This window comes from Malurus melanocephalus, unplaced genomic scaffold (genome assembly GCF_030028575.1).
Source record: "Malurus melanocephalus ecotype Western Australia unplaced genomic scaffold, MMel_1.1 scaffold_567, whole genome shotgun sequence".
NCBI classification, from domain to species: Eukaryota; Metazoa; Chordata; class Aves; order Passeriformes; family Maluridae; genus Malurus; species Malurus melanocephalus.
Genome location: NW_026623799.1, coordinates 334,228 through 351,374, shown reverse-complemented (window position 1 = coordinate 351,374; position 17,147 = coordinate 334,228). Strand labels below are relative to the sequence as shown.

The 17,147-nt window shown below is 53.1% G+C and overlaps 1 protein-coding gene across 1 annotated transcript in view; it reads left to right on the top strand.

The window, feature by feature from the left end:
- The window catches only part of KCNN3 (potassium calcium-activated channel subfamily N member 3), a 16,679-nt gene extending 10,014 nt beyond the window's left edge, over nucleotides 1-6,665 (top strand). The window contains exons 4-8 of the mRNA XM_057382434.1: nucleotides 1,880-2,021; nucleotides 3,541-3,651; nucleotides 4,885-5,012; nucleotides 5,167-5,236; nucleotides 5,655-6,665. Of these exons, the coding sequence (XP_057238417.1) occupies nucleotides 1,880-2,021; nucleotides 3,541-3,651; nucleotides 4,885-5,012; nucleotides 5,167-5,236; nucleotides 5,655-5,951 (748 nt within the window). The 3' untranslated portion in view covers nucleotides 5,952-6,665. The remainder of the gene's footprint in view (nucleotides 1-1,879; nucleotides 2,022-3,540; nucleotides 3,652-4,884; nucleotides 5,013-5,166; nucleotides 5,237-5,654) is intronic.
- The last annotated feature ends 10,482 nt before the right edge of the window (nucleotides 6,666-17,147 follow it).

Below are 17,147 nucleotides of genomic sequence, written 5' to 3'. Positions count from 1 at the left end.
TCGCCCGCTCGCCCGCTCGCCCGCTCGCCCGCTCGCCCGCTCGCCCGCTCGCCCGCTCGCCCGGCCACTGCGCACAGCCGCCTGCGGTGCCTGCGGTGCCGCCAGCGCTGCTGGCCCTGCCCTCCGACGACGCGCACGTGTGTTCACACATGTGCCCGTGTGTTCACGCGTGTGCCCGTGTGTTCACACATGTGCCCGTGTGTTCACGCGTGTGCCCGTGTGTTCACACATGTGCCCGTGTGTTCACGCGTGTTCCCGTGTGTTCACGCGTGTGCCCGTGTGTTCAGCCAGCCTGCAGCGCCGTCTGCGGGGTGCCCGAAGGGATGGGGTCGGTTCAGCCACAGTGTCCCGTGGCGTGGCATGGTGACGGGGTGATGCTCACGGTCACTGCAGTGGTGAGGGTGACCTTAGTGGGGGCAGGAAGACAAGGGGACGAGAGAAAGTGGTGCTGGGATCTGACTGATTGCAGCAACCCTTGGCATGAGCAAGCAGCCCCTCTCCCTGCCCACGCTCGCTGTGATGCATGCCAGCCCCTCTGGTTTATCAACTCTTGCTCAAAGTGCTGCTCAGAGGAGAAAATGTCTTTCTGTCCAGCTGGTCTGTGACCCTCTTGTCCAGCATGACACTCTTGGGGCTGTCCCCTCAAGACATTCCATCTTGATGGATGGATGGATGGATGGACAGGGATGGATGGATGGATGGATGGATGGATGGATGGATGGATGGATGGATGGATGGATGGATGGATGACTTGGGCTCAGCTCTCCTCAGGAGAATACACTGGGCAGGATAAGGGTGCATGCCCCACTGCTGGCGCTGGAATTTTGGGGAGCCCCACTGTTGTTATGGGCTCTAGTTGCCCTGGCCAACCCTGCCCAGAGTGAATCTCACCATGGCTGAGGGTGCTTTCTGCTGCACCAAGATCTCATTTGAATCTCCAGCGGAGGAAAAAACATTTCAGAAGAGGAGAAAACCCAACTGCTCTGCAAGAGATGATCTTGGAGCTGGGATTGCCAAAAGTTCCATCTGTTTTCCCTCTCTGGGTTCTCTGAAGAGGCTAGGAGAAGCCTGCTGGGGAGGCTGGAGAATAACCATCCTGTTCACGGTGGGGTAAAGGCACTGCCTGCCCCGCCAACTTGGCACTGAGCCTGCTGCATCCTGGGCCAGGCCCTGCTCTGCTGCCAGGAATCAGCACCTCGGCAAACATACCTGYGTGGCTTGGCTGTGCTTGTGCCAGCCCTGGGCAGCTGCAGGCAGCTGAGGCCCCYGGTTACGTGTTTGCTGGAAGAGCCACAGCCAATGTCTGGGACAGCCAGAGTGGTCATTGACCTCACATCTCAGCAGGGACGTGGAAAATTTGCAGCRTTCCCAAACTTGCAGCCACTCCACATGTGTTGTGTCTTGAGTACGTGAGCTGTTCCCCTGTTCCTGAAAGCCAAGCGCGTGCCAGAGGCTCGACAGGATCCATCCCTGGATCCCCAGTTCTGCTGGAGCTGTGATATCTCTGTCTCCTGCAGGGCAGTGGGATGCAGGGGAGGATGCCAACAGGCTGCTGTGCTCAGGGGCTGTGCAGAACCAGAGCTCTCTCTCCAATCAGCCAGGTCTCGCTGCAGCACCATGTGACACTGGGGACACACATCGGGACTGGAACGTGGTGACAGCTCTGACTGAAAGCAGAAGCCCTTTCCATAGAGTTTTTGCTCTGATTTTGTCCATGTGGGTTCTCCCATGCCAGAAATTGTGCAACCACTGCTACTTATGTGACATCCTGCTGTGTTGTTAATCCTGTACCCCAGCACAGACCCTGTGCCCCCATTTCTGCTGCAGAAATCTAACCCTGTCCCCTGCTGTGACACTGAGGTCTGTATCTCCTTGTCAGGTACCATGACCAGCAGGATGTAACCAGCAACTTCCTGGGTGCCATGTGGCTAATCTCCATCACCTTCCTGTCCATTGGCTATGGTGACATGGTGCCACACACCTACTGTGGCAAGGGAGTCTGCCTGCTCACTGGCATCATGGTAAGGGCCGTGCCAAGCTGCTTGTCCATCCTGTGGGCTGGGGGATTTTAGGGGATCTGCTTCCCAGCTGTTTTGTCCYTGTACAAGACCTAATGGTTTCAGCTCTGAGTTCTGATAGCCTGAAAGCTGATAGAGTTGTCTCAGCTGATGAATTTGGGGTGGATTTGGATCCACATTCAGTAAGGGTGGAGGGCCCTTGGGGGAGTCAGTGATGTGCTCAGGGAGCAGAGAGGCACCTGAGCATYCCTTGGCCATCCCAGTCCACACCAYCTGGCTCCCTTTGCTCATCTGCCACAACTTTATTTCCTTCTGGTCACCATTCTCCAGGGGCTCCAGCCTGAAGGCGCCCATAAGATCTCCCAGCTTTTGGGACTTTCTAGCCTGAAAGGGGCCCTGTGGTCATGGTTCCTCCACAGATCCACCCCAGCTCTGCCCACCTCAGCTTCAGGCCCTAAGCCATCGCATCCCAGCTAGCACATCCTGAGCTGACACCCAGGAGTGCCATCAGGCAGGGTGGCTCCACCAACAGGTGTTAATTCTGTATTATCTGCAAGTCTTTGATCYGTCTTGGATGAGGTCGGGTGCAGCAAGGCTGGTATTGCCAGTGGGAGCCAAATGAGGGAGAAAATCCCTGTGGGCGAGGGTGCTGCAGCAATTCCCAGCAGAGGAGCAGCTGTGGGCTCAGCAGAGGGGATCCCAAAGGTTTTCCCCAATGAAGTGAGACAGCATCTGGCAAAGTGTGCYCCCACTGTTCCCAGCACAGCTTCCTCCCCACGCCCTGGGAATGGGGTCCCCATGGCCACAGGGGTTGGGAGCTTTGCTGGGCTCCCCCAGTCATTATTCCAGGAAGAGAGAGGTGGTGGGAGCTGAGACTGTGCAGCAGGACCTTTGAGGATGCTGAAGGATTCAGCTCAGGGCATCATGTTAATTAATGACTCTTTATTTAATTAAAGAGAGCTTGCCAGGCTTACAAGGCTCTGCCAGAGCACTGCAGGGAAGTGGCTCTGCTGGTATGGCAGCAGTGGGCAGAGCTCAGGAGCACAGAAAGGAGGCTCTGGAAAGAGCACTTTGGCACAAATGTGTACCAGAGATGATGGCTGCCACACAGATCTGGCCCCAATTGCCAGGTGAGCTCCAGGCTGGTGCTGTTGGGATACACGGCAATTGAAGGGTCCTGATTTGGGGCCCCTTCCCTGCTCTCACCCACGTTGCCTGGTGCTTCCCCACTGCTCCCTCACCCCAGATCTCTCCTGGGAGTGGAGGGCTCCCCATCCCACTGGGCAGATATCTGGCCTGCAGTGGCACAGGCTCATCACTGRCCACCCTGACCCTGGCTTCTTCCATAAATTACAGCCATCATCAGCCACTCAAGGACACCCAGGCTCTKTAATATCTCCTTGTTAGGATAATGRGGAGGACACATAGCTTTAGTTAATCAGGGGATTTCAAGGATGAGGGTGGGATTGCTCGTGTTACAAAAGGGTGACAAACTGTTTCCCCAAATGATGTCCTTGCACAGGGTGCTGGATGTACAGCACTGGTGGTGGCTGTGGTGGCCAGGAAGCTGGAGCTCACCAAAGCTGAGAAGCATGTCCACAACTTCATGATGGACACACAGCTCACAAAACGGGTAAGGTGCCACGGGGGACATGGGGAGGGAGAGCCATGCTGTGTGCCAGGAGCTGGGGATTTGGGCTGCCATGGCAGGAGGAAGGTGTCAGCATCTCTGGGTGAGGTTACAACAGCAGAGGAAGGTGTTGCCATCTGTGGGTGTGGGTCCTGCAGGTACCACAGCAGAGGAAGTTTTCCAAGTGCTCTGGATGCAGTGCAGGCACAAGTGTTACACTGAGACACAGAACACCAGCTCTGTTCCAGGGATTTAGGTGATGCTCCCTCTGGGAGCATACTCCCTCCTCTTCCAGAGCATGATCTCACTTCTCTTGGGGTCAGGAAGGCAACTGGATTTCGGTGATTCAGCGCCCACTACAGAAAAGAACCAAAGTGTGAGGCTTCTGCTGTTTCCATCCCTGAYGAGGGACCCAGAGCCTGCAGTGGGGCATCCATGGGGTCACTGTCACACCAGGRTTTGGTGTCATGTCCCTGGTAGCATGCAGGAGCTGCAGGAGGTCTCTGGTCTCAGCATCCTCATCGTACCAAAGCATCACCAAACCTACAGTAATCTGTGGTTCTGCACACTGGAATATTTTTTAGAGGGGATRGTGGCAAAATGAGCATTGGTGCAGTCCTTGGAAGGGCAACCTCCCCATGGTGGGCTGCAGCCAGGGCACCCACTTCACCCCAGAGAGCAGAGCCCCAGACAGAGCTCCGACACCCCAGGAATAGTCAGGACCTTGATGTGACCAGGTTGGAAAAGCAAAACCGCTGGCCACCCCCACTCCACTGGCCATGGATATGGATCTGCAGGCTTCATGCCAGGCAGACGGCAGCCAGTTCCTCCTGGAGTGAGCAGCAGAGCTGCAGTTTGGATGGGGAGTCTGCAGAAGTCACGTCCTGGTGCCAGCAGCCCAACTGGAACCTGCCAAGAGGGGCAGATGGGTGCRGAAATCAAGAAAATCTTGGGGATTTTTTTGCCAGGACAAATTCACATCAGGGCAAAGAGCCAGTGCAGAGTAGGGGATGTGGGTGTACCTAARCCAACAGCTCTGCCTTCTCTTACTCCTGCTTGAACTGCTCATCATCCCTTGCAACAGTCCAGGAGAATGTGCGGATGCAAAGCCGAGCTCCAAGCTCCAGCTGGGGCAGATCAAGTTGCTCTTGCAACATTGGTTCATGGCAGAGCCAGACCGGTGTTTTTGTGAAATCCCACATGCCTGGTGACCTGCAGCCAACCCTTCCTTTGCAGATCAAGAACGCAGCAGCCAACGTCCTGCGGGAAACGTGGCTTATCTACAAGCACACCAAGCTGCTGAAGAAGATYGACCACGCTAAAGTCAGGAAGCACCAGAGGAAGTTCCTACAAGCCATCCACCAGTAAGTGGCTGTGCAGTGGGCTGGGGGCAGGCTGAGCTCCAGATRAAGCAGGATCTTGTCCCTGTCAGGSGTGTGGGGACAGTTTTCCATTGCCTGRGATGCAGTTTGAAAGAGAGAAGGGAGTACAGCCATGTTGCTCTTTGCTTCTCCCCAGGTTACGGAGTGTGAAGATGGAGCAGAGGAAGCTGAGTGACCAAGCCAACACCCTTGTTGACCTCTCGAAGGCAAGTCCCACCGGGACCCTGTGGCTTGGCCAGACTGCCTGAGTGTTTTTCTTCACTTGGAAAAACTAAAGCAGACCTGGCTGACCGCAAAATGCTCCGACTCAGTAAATGTCAGCAAGGAATAGCTGCTGTGGGATGGCTGCTCTTGCAAAGCAGGAGAAACACATACATGAGCCAGGGGTTCCCTGCATCCCCTTTTGCAAGGGATACCACTGCTCAGCAGCACAGGGCCCGCAGTTTCCTTGCTTTGAAGCCCAGGGATGAGCCAAACCGTGGTCACAGAACCCTTGGGTGGGTTGAGATGGGATGGTTCTGGAAGCAGAAAGGGGTAAAGGAGTCAGCTCTGCCAGCGGCAGCGGCACTGACCCCTCCAGTCACGGTACTAACCCCTCCGCTGCCCCCTGTGCCCCCTCTCCAGATGCAGAACGTGATGTACGACCTCATCACCGAGCTAAATGACCGCAGTGAGGACCTGGAAAAACAGATCAGTGGCCTGGAATCCAAGCTGGAGCAGCTCAGTGCCAGTTTCAACTCCCTGCCCCTGCTGATGGCYGACATGCTGCGCCAGCAGCAGCAGCGCCTGCTCGCTGCCGTCCTGGAGGCACGGGGGGTCAGTGTGCCAGTGGGCACCCCCCAAACGCCTCTGTCTGAGAGCCCCATCGGGGTCAGCTCCACCTCCTTCCCCACCCCTTACACAAGCTCAAGCAGCTGCTAAAACGGCCCCTCAGCCCCGCCGTGGACAGGGGAAGCATTTCCACACAGATCACGAGGTCTCTGTGAACTTTCTTCTGGTCCTTGAACCACTGCAGGACCCTTCAGCTGGAGCCAGTGGGACCAGCAGTGCCGAGCGATGCTCGGAGCTTTGCCAACGCCTTGGTATCGGGAATTGCATCCCCATTCAGGTGCCTCTACTCGTGGTGAAGGAAGGGGACAGAAGGTGATGCCTTGGGCCAGCCTGTGCCGCGGCGTCCGATGGCAGATGGAAAACCCACGCTCAATCTCAGGTCTTCACATTTGAAAACAAAACAAAACAAARCAAAACAAAGCAAAACAAAACAAAACAAAACAAAACACCAAGTCAGAAGCACTGAAGCAACGGAGACACCAGAGGGAGAATTCTTCTCCTCGGGGCACTCCCCTTGCCCCCTGCCCCTCTCACCATTGCCAAACCTCACCAGGCAGATGCCAATGTGGGGGTGTCCTTATGCTCTGGCTGATACCACCTATGCTCCATCCCATCTTCTTGCCAGGACCCACWGGATTACCCCTCACATTGCCAGCTGGGTAACAATGGCTGGTGTAACCTTCCTGGAGAGTTCTCTGGAGCTGGGAGTGTTTTCTGTCCAGGGAAGAACAACGGACACTTCTTTCTGCTCCTCAGTGTCACATCCTGCCTGGAGACACACACCAGAGCCGGGAAAGCAGTGCCTACAGCTGCCTACGTGCAGGGCCACACAGGGCTGCCCCTAGCCCATGCGTTGGTGACCAGTGACAGGGCTGGCGGGCCAGCCCGAGTGCTGGAGGGTCTCCAGGTGCTCACATCWCTGCCTGCTGGGAGCTTTCCAGCATTTTGCAAAGCCAGCGGGCTCTTAGCAGCAGTCCTGGATGAAACACCCCGTCAGCCCCAAGCATCTCCACTTATGCTGGGAACGTCCGTGCTCAAGCCCAGCTGGCAGTGTGGAATCCACCGGGATCAAGCAGGAGCTCACTGGCAGGTGATGTGGTAGCAGGGGCGGGTGCTTCATCTGTTTAAAACAAAGCCCATCACCTTCATSCCCCTTCTGCTGGGTTTGGTGGAGGGCAGCAGCACTGTCTGGCATTATCTTGGCAATGGCACTGCTGCCCATGTCTGCCCAAGTGCAGCCCCTCAGATTCCATTATAYCTTTTTGCTGGTGTTCAGCTTCCTGAGGTACCCGTGGCATCACTTGGCTGCTTCTAGAATCAGTCACTTTCTATTTTGCTTTCACCATTTCTCCTCCTCAGTTCTTCACCGGTATCATGTTCTGGCTTTCCTGGATCCTTGCACGCAGCCATGCCAGCTCTGATTTTGGGGTTGGTGGTTGCTGCTTTCCATGAAAACTCAGCAGARAATATTTACGTATTTTTAAACAGATGAAGTAACTGTGTAATCACTCTGCAATATTAATTACACCTGACCCGGCAGTGTCAGTAATTGTAATCAGTCACTGTGTTACTCCAGGTATACTCAGCCTGTAATATCCTCCTTTGTAACTTTTTCCCATCCATAAATAATGCTGGATTTTGTGCGCATGTAGGGGCAGAGACGTGCCATCCTCCCACACCACCACCCCTACACCCCTAATGCTGAGGAATTCCTTTGCTGCCAGTGGTGTGAGATGGTTTTACTCCTTGTTGCCCTGCAATTAGTTACACAGAAAATAAGCAGTAGTTAGTGAGGAGTGCTGGCCCCAGGAGGAGGAGGAGGACGAGGAGGATGAGGAAGGCTGTAAGGCAATGGCAGGAGGACTGAAAAATGAACTCCCTGTGCTGCAGATATGTTGGTAGCAGGGGACCAAACACGGTCACCCCTGCTGCCTTCAGGCAGGCACGTGCCCATTGCTGCTGGTCCCTGGCCAGTGGGAGATACGTGGCTTCTGGGAGTGAGCTGCTCTTCCAAGCTCTTGTAATTCGTGTCATTGGTCTCCTAGGGATGGCTGGGAATTCRCTGCTGCCTTGGCAGCCCCCCATGGTCTGTTCTTAGTCCAGCTGCTGTTCCCTGTATGCYTATGGGTGCCCCCCAGTCCATCTTGCCCAGCAAAAGCTCCTGCTCATCTCTGTCAAGAGGTTTCCAGCGTAGCAATGGAGAAAAGGTTAGAAATTCTGAGAAAGAGCCTGAAATKCAGCATTTGCCCTGGCCTGCAGGCAGCCAGTGGAGAAAAATGWTTCCTGGGCCTCAGAAAAGGAGCAAACTGCCCGTGGAAGGGGGCAAGGTGTRAAGACACGTCCTGGGGCAGCAGAGAGCCAGAGGAAGTATTGATTCTTAAAGATCAATATTTCCAGCAGGAGCCCAGGATCCTCTCTACAGGCTCATGATCAAGTCTGGGAAATCCAACCGAGTGAGACAAGAGCAGGTGCTGTCAGTTCACAGGCCCCAAGGCTGGAGGAGGGAAGGATCGTGGTGAGAGTGTTGGGACTGCAACTGGACAAGAGACCCTTGTTCTGGGGCAGAGCAGCTGCTGCTGTGACAGGATTTTGATGGGCCTGGGGCAGTGGATCCTGTGCACCCCACAACCACCCTGCCCCGGCCTCACCTCAGCACTGTCACAACCCTTCTGCCTGGGAGCTGGCAGCCCTGGGTCTGCACCCTATGCCCTGCATCCCATGCACCCCAACGCCCCCATCCCACAGCCTGCATCCCACCCATCCTTGCACCCTCATTCCATACCCCTGCATCCCCACCTCACCCCATCCACTGCTGCACCCCCCATTCCACATTCCTGGATCCCCATTCCTATCCCCAGAGCCCCCATCCCACCCCTCACAGCCCCTGCACCCCTGTGTTTCACCCACACTCATGCCAGCTCTTGGACACTGGGGCTGCTAGCCCTGATCCATTACCCTTGATGCCAGACTCCACCGTAACTCCACCACTCCACCAAAATAACCCCCTTTCCATCCCTGCTACCAGACTGCAGAGCCACCCCAAGGTGSTGAGGGCAGGATTGGGAGTGCCCAGTGCAGCTCAGCCCAGGGTGCCCACCCAGAGCTGCTGCCCTGCTCCCTGACAGCAGCTCTTGGTCACCATCAGCCTGGGCTGGCAGGTCTCCAGTAAAGAGCTCCAGTAAATGCTCCCCAGCTTGTCCTGCCCACACACCTGAGATCATCGCTTTGGATGCCCAAAGGGACTTCAGGACAAGCAGAAAGAAGAGTTGGGATCAGYGACCAAGATGAGAAAAAGCACAAGAGGAAAATTGCAAAGAGATGCAGAYCTCCAGCAGCTGGGAAGCATCTGACCCCACACTCCAACAGGACCAATGCCCAATGCCACTCTAGGACCCACCTWACCCAGCCAGTTCAATTTTTGGCACAGTCTTGGGGTTTCTTTTTGCTCCACGACTCTGCTTCCTGTGCCATCTGCAAGGAAATATCCTAGAAATACCAGAAAAATTCCACGGTCTCTCTGCAAACTCATGGATGTTTCTGTTCAGACTTAAGGAGCTTTGACCTGGGTTTGCATCTTGCCTCTGTACTGCTCGCTTCTTTTTTAATGATAGGGGAAAGCATAATAGTTTATTTTAACAATGAAATATATTGCTATATTATGATGGTTATGGTAAATTTCAATTATGGTTTTGTACCCAACATGGTTGTTAGCAGGCAGCGATGCCAGGCTGCTGCCAAAAATGTCTGTTTCTGAGTACAGCTACTGCTGCCAGTGAGGATGGGGGACAGGGAGGCAGGGAAAGGTGCAGAATCTGAGTTATTATCCTTTATCTCCCTTGTATTCATTCCCGTTGCTTGGAAGCTGACATCTAGTAGGTCTGGATCCATGGTMGATGGCACCAGAACTTTGCTTCTCCCTAGAGAAAGGTCTGGCTTCCCTTTTTTCCTGGGTTCTGGAAAGCCATTCCCCCCATGTTGTCTCCTCCAGCTGAAGGAGGGACTCTGCTCCCTGGGCACAAAATGKGCAAGATGTCCCCCTTTCCTCCAGAGCAGAGGCTCTTGAGGAAAGCAGTGGTGTGGAGCTCATTTTCATAGAATTATGGAATCATTAACGATGGAAAAATCCTCTAAGATCATCAAGTCCAGCACTACCAAGCTCACCACTAACCTTTGTGCCCAAGTGCCACAGACACACATCTTCTAAATTCCTCCAAGGACAGGGACTCTACTGCTGCCCTGGGCAGCCTGTACCAGAGCCTTACCACCCTTACATACAGGAAATTTTCTCAATATCCAACCTAAASCTCCTCTGGCACAACTTTTGGGCATTTTMTCTTATCCTTTYACTTGTTACCTGGGAGAAAAGACTCAGACATGCCCAGTTCACGTTTCACACTCTGCCCTGGGAGCTGCAGCTTTTGCTCAGCCTCAGGGTATGATGGCTAAGGACAAAACTCTGAGCATGAAAGAGAAATGAGCTGAGGTTGAAGGGGCTGCATTGTCTCAGCCTTCCAGCTGGGAAYAGGCTGCCCAGAGTTGTGGCTGCCCCATCCCTGGAACTGTCCAAGGTGAGGCTGGACAGGGCTTGGAGCAGCCTGATCTAGTGGAAAATGTCCCAGCTCATGGCAGGGTGTGGAATGGGATGAGCTTTAATCCCTTCCAACCCAAACCACGCTGTGATTCCATGATTCTGTGATTCTGTGGACTCCTGGAGGCTCAGAGAGCATCACTTCCTTACCTCCAATCCCTGAGCTGCTGGATCTGATCCCTATTGGATCATGTCTTAAACTGCTCTTTGGCRGCCACGCTTCATCCCAGCCAGTCTTTGCACGCAAAGCATGATGTGTCCAGGAATGAGCAGCACCTATAGGACCAATTCCTGCTCCTTTTGTCCACAGAAAGTCTAAAGTCCCTGCGCTGGCCCTTCCTGATCAGAGCTGTAGTCACTGCCATGCTATCACTGCTGTTATTGTTGGAGCTGTGCTGGTCTGCCCTTCCAGGCCAGTCAAACCCAGTAGAGCTCTAGCAGCAATGTGGGTTCTGGAGGCTCCTTTTTGGACCCTAGATCTGAAATCTCCCTGCAGAATTCAGCTGTGATGGAAGAAAGAGGCTGGTTCCTCTGAGAGGCCAGGGCTGAGCCTCTGCTGCTGCCAGCTTGGTCTGGGAGTACCAGAGGATTTCTGGCCCTCTGCACCACTATCACTTGGGCTTCTCCTGCCCAGCAGCTCCCAGCCAGCTCAGAGCCCTGTGCCACAGCCACCAGGTATGCTCAGTGGGGACGGTGGCAGTGATTGCTCAGCAGTTTGGAAAGGGGAAGATTCTGCTGCTGGGCTCTGTACTGGTCTGAGCTTCTTCTTGCCTGACTCCAAACTCCTTCCCAAAAGATATCCAAAGGGTTGGAGGTTGCAGAGAGGGGCTTTTGCAGGGGAGAGAAAAAGCTTCTCCATGGCATTAGTTATTTCCCTATGGGATGAGCCACCTCAGAGGCCTCTGATGCACCAGGCAGGGCTCCAGCACCACCTGCCCAGTGGGTGCTCATGGCTGGGGGCCCCAGTGCACTCAGTTCTGCTCCTTCTTCCACCCAAAGTGTTCTTCCCCCCGCTGGGGTCTCGGCACTGCCGATGCACCTGCCAGTGGCAGCTGCTTTTGTGTCTCTGTGGTCAGGATCCAGCCCCAGGCTTACATTCTTCCTTCAGGGCCCGTCTCTCAGCTGGGGGACAGCTTATGTCACAGCAGCCCGTCCCCACAGCATTGCCATAAACCTGAGCTGTACRCAGAAACAGGCATATTTTAAACTATGGCTTTAACCTGTTCACTGTAAAAAGTGCCTTGGACTTTAATCTGAAGAGGTCAGTATCTATAAGTATTTACCTGTGCGGGTGTGTAAGGATGCAGCTCTGTGTGCAGAGTTACACACACAAATATATGATCTATACGTACAGCTATCAGTGCCTCAGACCCTCTGTTCTGTCAGAGCTCTTTTCTTTCCACCACCGGGGCTGACAGTGGAGAGACATCGGAGGTGTTCCTGACACAAGGACCCCCTTGTCAAAGGGAAACTTCACACCACGAGGGTTGTGTTGGGTACAGTGATTCCCCTCAATGGTGCTGAGCTGTTCTGTTCATCTTTGTGCTTCTTGGGGTTCATCTGCACAGTTTGGGAAGACCCCAAAGAGGGGGATACATTCTCATTCCCTTGTGCAGAAGAACAGTGGGGCTGGGGTCGCATCTCTGCACCCCCCTGCCAGGACCTGCTGGGCATTTTGTAAACCTGAGGGGAACCCCCAGATGCCTTGTTTTATGTGAGCAGTGAGGGTTTTTCCAGCCATCTGCTCCCAAAAATGATTTTTGGTGCTTGGACTGTGGCTCAAGGAAGGAGTGCAGGAAGCAGACTCTTTCCTCTTTCCTCTTTCCTCTTTCCTCTGGCTTTGCACTGAAGCTCCCCACACTCACCCAACTCTATTCAAACATCAGAGCTGGGTTGCTCTTTCCAGTTCATCCCTCACCTCTAAAGAAACAAGGATTAAAGTTATCTGGGGTGCAAAGGGCACAAAACCAACTTTCCCAAAGTGAATGCATTGGAAGAGATAAGGGGAAGCTGGATCCTTTCCYGCTGAGCACCACTCTGAGCTTTGCCCAGAACCTGGCAATGGGGCACTGCTGGCTTCAGGTCACTCTGAGGATGGCAAGCTGAGGGATTGGTGCCCCAAAGTCCATATGTGAGCTAGAAGGATGTCAACAGGAACAAGTCCCCTAGCTAAACATGGCTATAGGTGTTGTRAAGCCAGCAGAGGAGGAGGAAGAAGATGATGTGCAGTAGTTGAATTGTGATAAATCGATAGATTGGGCTTTTTTGGTTTTGAGCTAATACCTCTAAATCCTAAAAATACCTTCAGCAGTCCGGGGAGCTCTCTGATAGGTGATTAAACCCTTGAAGCTTCATGTCCAGTATTAATGGCTTAGTGCAGCAGAGCCCCATAAAGGCAGCTSTAGTTCTGATACTGCCCATGAAGGCAAGGCAAAATGCATTCAATCTTCCCGTGTGGCATGAAATCTGCTTTTATTAATGGCTCAGGATTAAGGCTTCTCTAAAGAGAAAGGCAATAATGAGCATAGCTCAGATCTCCTCCTTGTGTCTGCTCTTTGCTTTCCCAGTCCAAGGAGTGAGAGGGAGGAGGAGGATGCTGTTGGTGTGAAGGTCTGGGCATCTTTACCCAGCCCAGTGCAATGTGCCTGTACCAGTGCTGGAATGTGCAGTGACAGGAGGAAAAGTGCACTTCCGAAGAAAAGAGAAAAGAAATTGAAAAAAATAGGAAAAAATAGGAAAAAAAATGGGAAAAAATAGGGAAAAAAATGCACTATTGTTTTGCTAAACAGTTCCTTACAGATATAACWTTTTATAAACAGTAGGGAACTACTGGCCTTCCACAGGGGAGAGGAAAACCCCAAGCAAACAGCTCCACAGGGCACAGAGCACAGATTTGAATCAGCACCGACCTGCTGGGAATGAGCAGGATGTGGGAGGCAACTCCTGGGGGTGAGGGAGGGTCAAATACCAAACAGGGGCTTTGGATCAGGCTTTGCCTTTGCACGCAGGCAGCTGCACCAGCACTGAGCTGCAGCCTCTGTGTGCTGGCATTTCCCCAGTCAGGAGCTGGGCGTCTAACTCCCTGCAGAGCTTTTAGTTCCAGGGAGCTGGGGTGTGTGGTGAGTGAGGAGATGTGACTTCCAGCTGGGCAACCCAGATCTGGTCCCCACCTTCTGAACCCAGAAAGAAAAATGTTCAAGAACTCTTTCCTGCGCTTGCTACAGAGATAAAATGAGTGGAGACCTGCAGCTATTTCCACCTCAGATACACTCMTTTTCCAAGATAAAACTGAGGCTGCTCCTGTGCTAATTCATCTCCCCAGCCTTAGGATTCCTGGCACCAAGGAGCTCATTCATTACTGTTGATTATCAGAGCAGTGGTGTGAGGTCTGCAGGCCAGATCACGCCTTCCAAGCAGTCTGGGTAACATCAGCCAAAGAGCTTGGCACCAAGAAAACAGCTCAGAGTCCTCATAAGCTCAGAGAGGGATACTCCAGCTCCTGTTTCAGGCCATTCTGACAGGGTTAGTTAATCACTGGAAACTGTGACAGTGCCACTTTTTGCCCAGTGCTGAGAGCAGGGCTGGCAGGATGCTTTTTACCTTCTGAGCTTCTGCTCAGCCACAGTATTTGTGTATCAGCATCCTTTTCTCTCCCTGTCATTCCTGGGAGCACCACAAAGGATGGAGGAGCCTGRTGAGAGGCCAGGCTAGTGTTAACARCATTTGTGTCCCTTTGCATGTTAAAGGGATGGAAGAAGTCRTCTTGGTTTCCCAGAGACTGCTGGCCTGGTGCTCGCACTGTTAGAAAGGTTTCTCAGCAGGGACTGRCTGGAAAATTACACTTTGCCACTGAAATGAGTATTTCAGGGTTTCCTGCTGGGGAGCAGTCAGCATGTTGGAACAACAGCAGCCGTCACAAGCCAGCTGGTGGTGGTTTTGCTGCAAAACCTGCAGACAACTAGCAATTCAGAGCCAGCAGTGGGGTCCAATCCTGGGTCTGCCAGGGAGAAGCTGTGAGGGGACAAGAGAGACCTCACAGACACCCTGCACCCCACAGACACCCTTGCACATGTCACATGTCACAAGAATTAAAACCATAAAGTAGCATTGCCAAAAGCACTTGAGATGTGACCAGGCACGGCAGGAGATGAGGTTTGACATCACGACTTAACCTGTACCAGCCAGTGCAGAGCCTGGTTTCACAGAATCACTGACTGGTTTGAGCTGGAAGGGACTTTAAAACTCATCTTGTCCCTTGCCATGGGCAGGGACACCTTTCACTAGACCAGGTTGCTCTAAGCTGTGTCCAATCTGGCCTTGGATACTTCCAGAGTTGGGGCAGCCTCTGCCAAGGCCTCACCACACTCACAGGGAAGAATTACCTCCCAATATCCCATCTAACCCTGCCTTCTGGCAGTGGGAAGCCATTCCCCCTAGTCCTGTACCTCTAGGTCTTGGGCAAAAATCCCTTTCCAACTCTCCTGGAGCTCCTGTAGGCACTGGAGGGGGYTCTAAGATCTCCTTGSAGCCTTCTCTTCTCCAGACTGAACTTGCAGCCTGTCTCCAGTGCAGAGGTGCTCCAGTCATGGAAGCATCTTTGTGGCTCCCTCTGGAATCTCTCCAGCAGCTCCATGTTTTTATATTGGGGCCCCAGAGCTAGACACAGCCCTGCAGCAGGGTGTCTCCAACCCATGCAAGGGTTTGGACACCCATTCAAAACTTAAGAGGAAAAAAAGCAAAGGAGTCATTTCACTGCAAATGAAGCTGAGCTCTTTCCCATTTTAAAAATAACTGGGTGAAAAGCAGTGAGCAGTTCCCAAGCAAGGTCAGGCACAGAAATCCCTGTGAAGTCTCAGTTACTCCAGTTAATCCCAGCCATGTCCCTCGCTGCAGCTCAGTGTGCATCAGACACTGACGTGGCTGGCTCTCCTCCATCCTGCTCTTGCTGCCTTGAAAAAATTGTAGGAGCTGGAGGTTGCCCTGTTCCCAGGTGTGGAAGAGGCACTGGCAGCTTCACATGGTTCCCTGAGGTTCCTCTCCTCTCCCCTTGCCAAGCTGTGCTGGCACAGGCCCAGGGAAGATGCTGCTTGCTCCAAAGCTGGCACTGAATGTTGGTTGGGTGCAACAGGTTTTGTACTAATTAAAGAGGAATCAATTAGGCTGCAAGATATTCAGCCACCTGGTGCTTCTGACTATTTTCTCCTCCTCCTCTTTTTTCCTTAACGTGCTGCTGCTGCCTCCAGGGAAGCCATGAATGAAGCAAGACATGTTCCAGTTTCTTGCTTTCTTTTAGATTAAAAAATCCTGTTTGGGAGGAAATCTGTGCAAGCTGACCAATTACAGTGCTGTACATGTCCCTGTGATCTACAACCAGCATCTCCTCTGCCATCTATTACTCCCTCCCTCCAGCCACCTCCTGTGTCTCCATCAGTACTGACTCGGTTTGTGCTACTGAAAAAAAAAATGATCTGCAGCAAATCAAGAAAAATCATTGAGGGAGATGTAATGGGATCTCATGGGAGGCATGAAGGAGTCCTACATGCAAGGAAGTCCTTCAGAGACCAGCTGCATCAGGGTTTTCCCTGTGAGATGGTCCATTAGAGTCTCTCTGTGATCAACAGCACATAAATCAGGAGTGGAGAGCAGAGGCTGCTGCCTTGGGCAGCCCCCAGAGTTTGTTGAGCACTGAGCTTGAAGAAAAAAGGGGGAGTCAGGAAGTACCTCAAGCAAAGCAGGTGAAAATTAGGCACTGGAGTGGTGATAACAGCAAGGGCATAGAGGTGGAGAGCTCTGTCCTGGGTGTATGGGATACTTTTCCCCTTTAGTCAAAGCTTTTCCCACCCGTGGCTCTGCCTCAGGGCTGGATTATGAAATCCTTTCAGTTGGTCTGACTGCATGATAAAGCCCTCTTGCAGATAAATCAGATTTAATATTAAATATGAAAGGGCACAAAGGGAAACCTGGGCTTAGATGGTGATGTAAAGGTCACAAAAGGGAGTATTAATGCCATGTCAACTTACACATATTGGGAAGATCTTTGAATTCTGGCTTTAGGAAGGATTCATTAATTCAACTGACTCACTCTCTGGGAACCACTGCCTCAGATGTGGCAACTAAGAGCAGTGAAAGGAGCCCCCTTCTCCTCACTAGTCCCCCTCCAAGAACTCTGAGAGGTGTTGGGTGGTTTGCAGTCTGTCCAGGGTCTGTCTGACCTCCTGCAGCAATGCTTTTGCCATCACCTGAGTTGGCACCTTGGTAAGGCAGAGGCTGACCAGCCTGGAGCCATGCCAAAGAGACACTGGCATCTGAAGTATGGTTTGAGTGGCCAGTCTTCTCTTTCCAAGCTGGCCATCRTGACACTGGGAGGGAGGAGCCTGAGAAGCCCATCCCAGGGGAGATTTGGCCACACAGATGCTGTGATGGCTCTAAAACCACRTGAAAAGAGCCCCTGAGCATCCAAGAGTTCAAAGTGAAGGCTGTACTCACATCCTGCCATGCGGGTGGCTGAGCCACGGTCTGCCTGCTCCTGCCTTTTYTCAAGGGTACCTTTTGTACCAGCCAGAATAAAACCGTGCTGCTTCCCACCACTGCAGCTTCCGTGGGAGTCAGTGTGCTGGCTCCTTCTCCTGCTGATGAGCCAGGCCTACCTGGCTTTCACTGCTGGGCTCCACTGCAGCTTTGAGCCATGGGAGCAGACC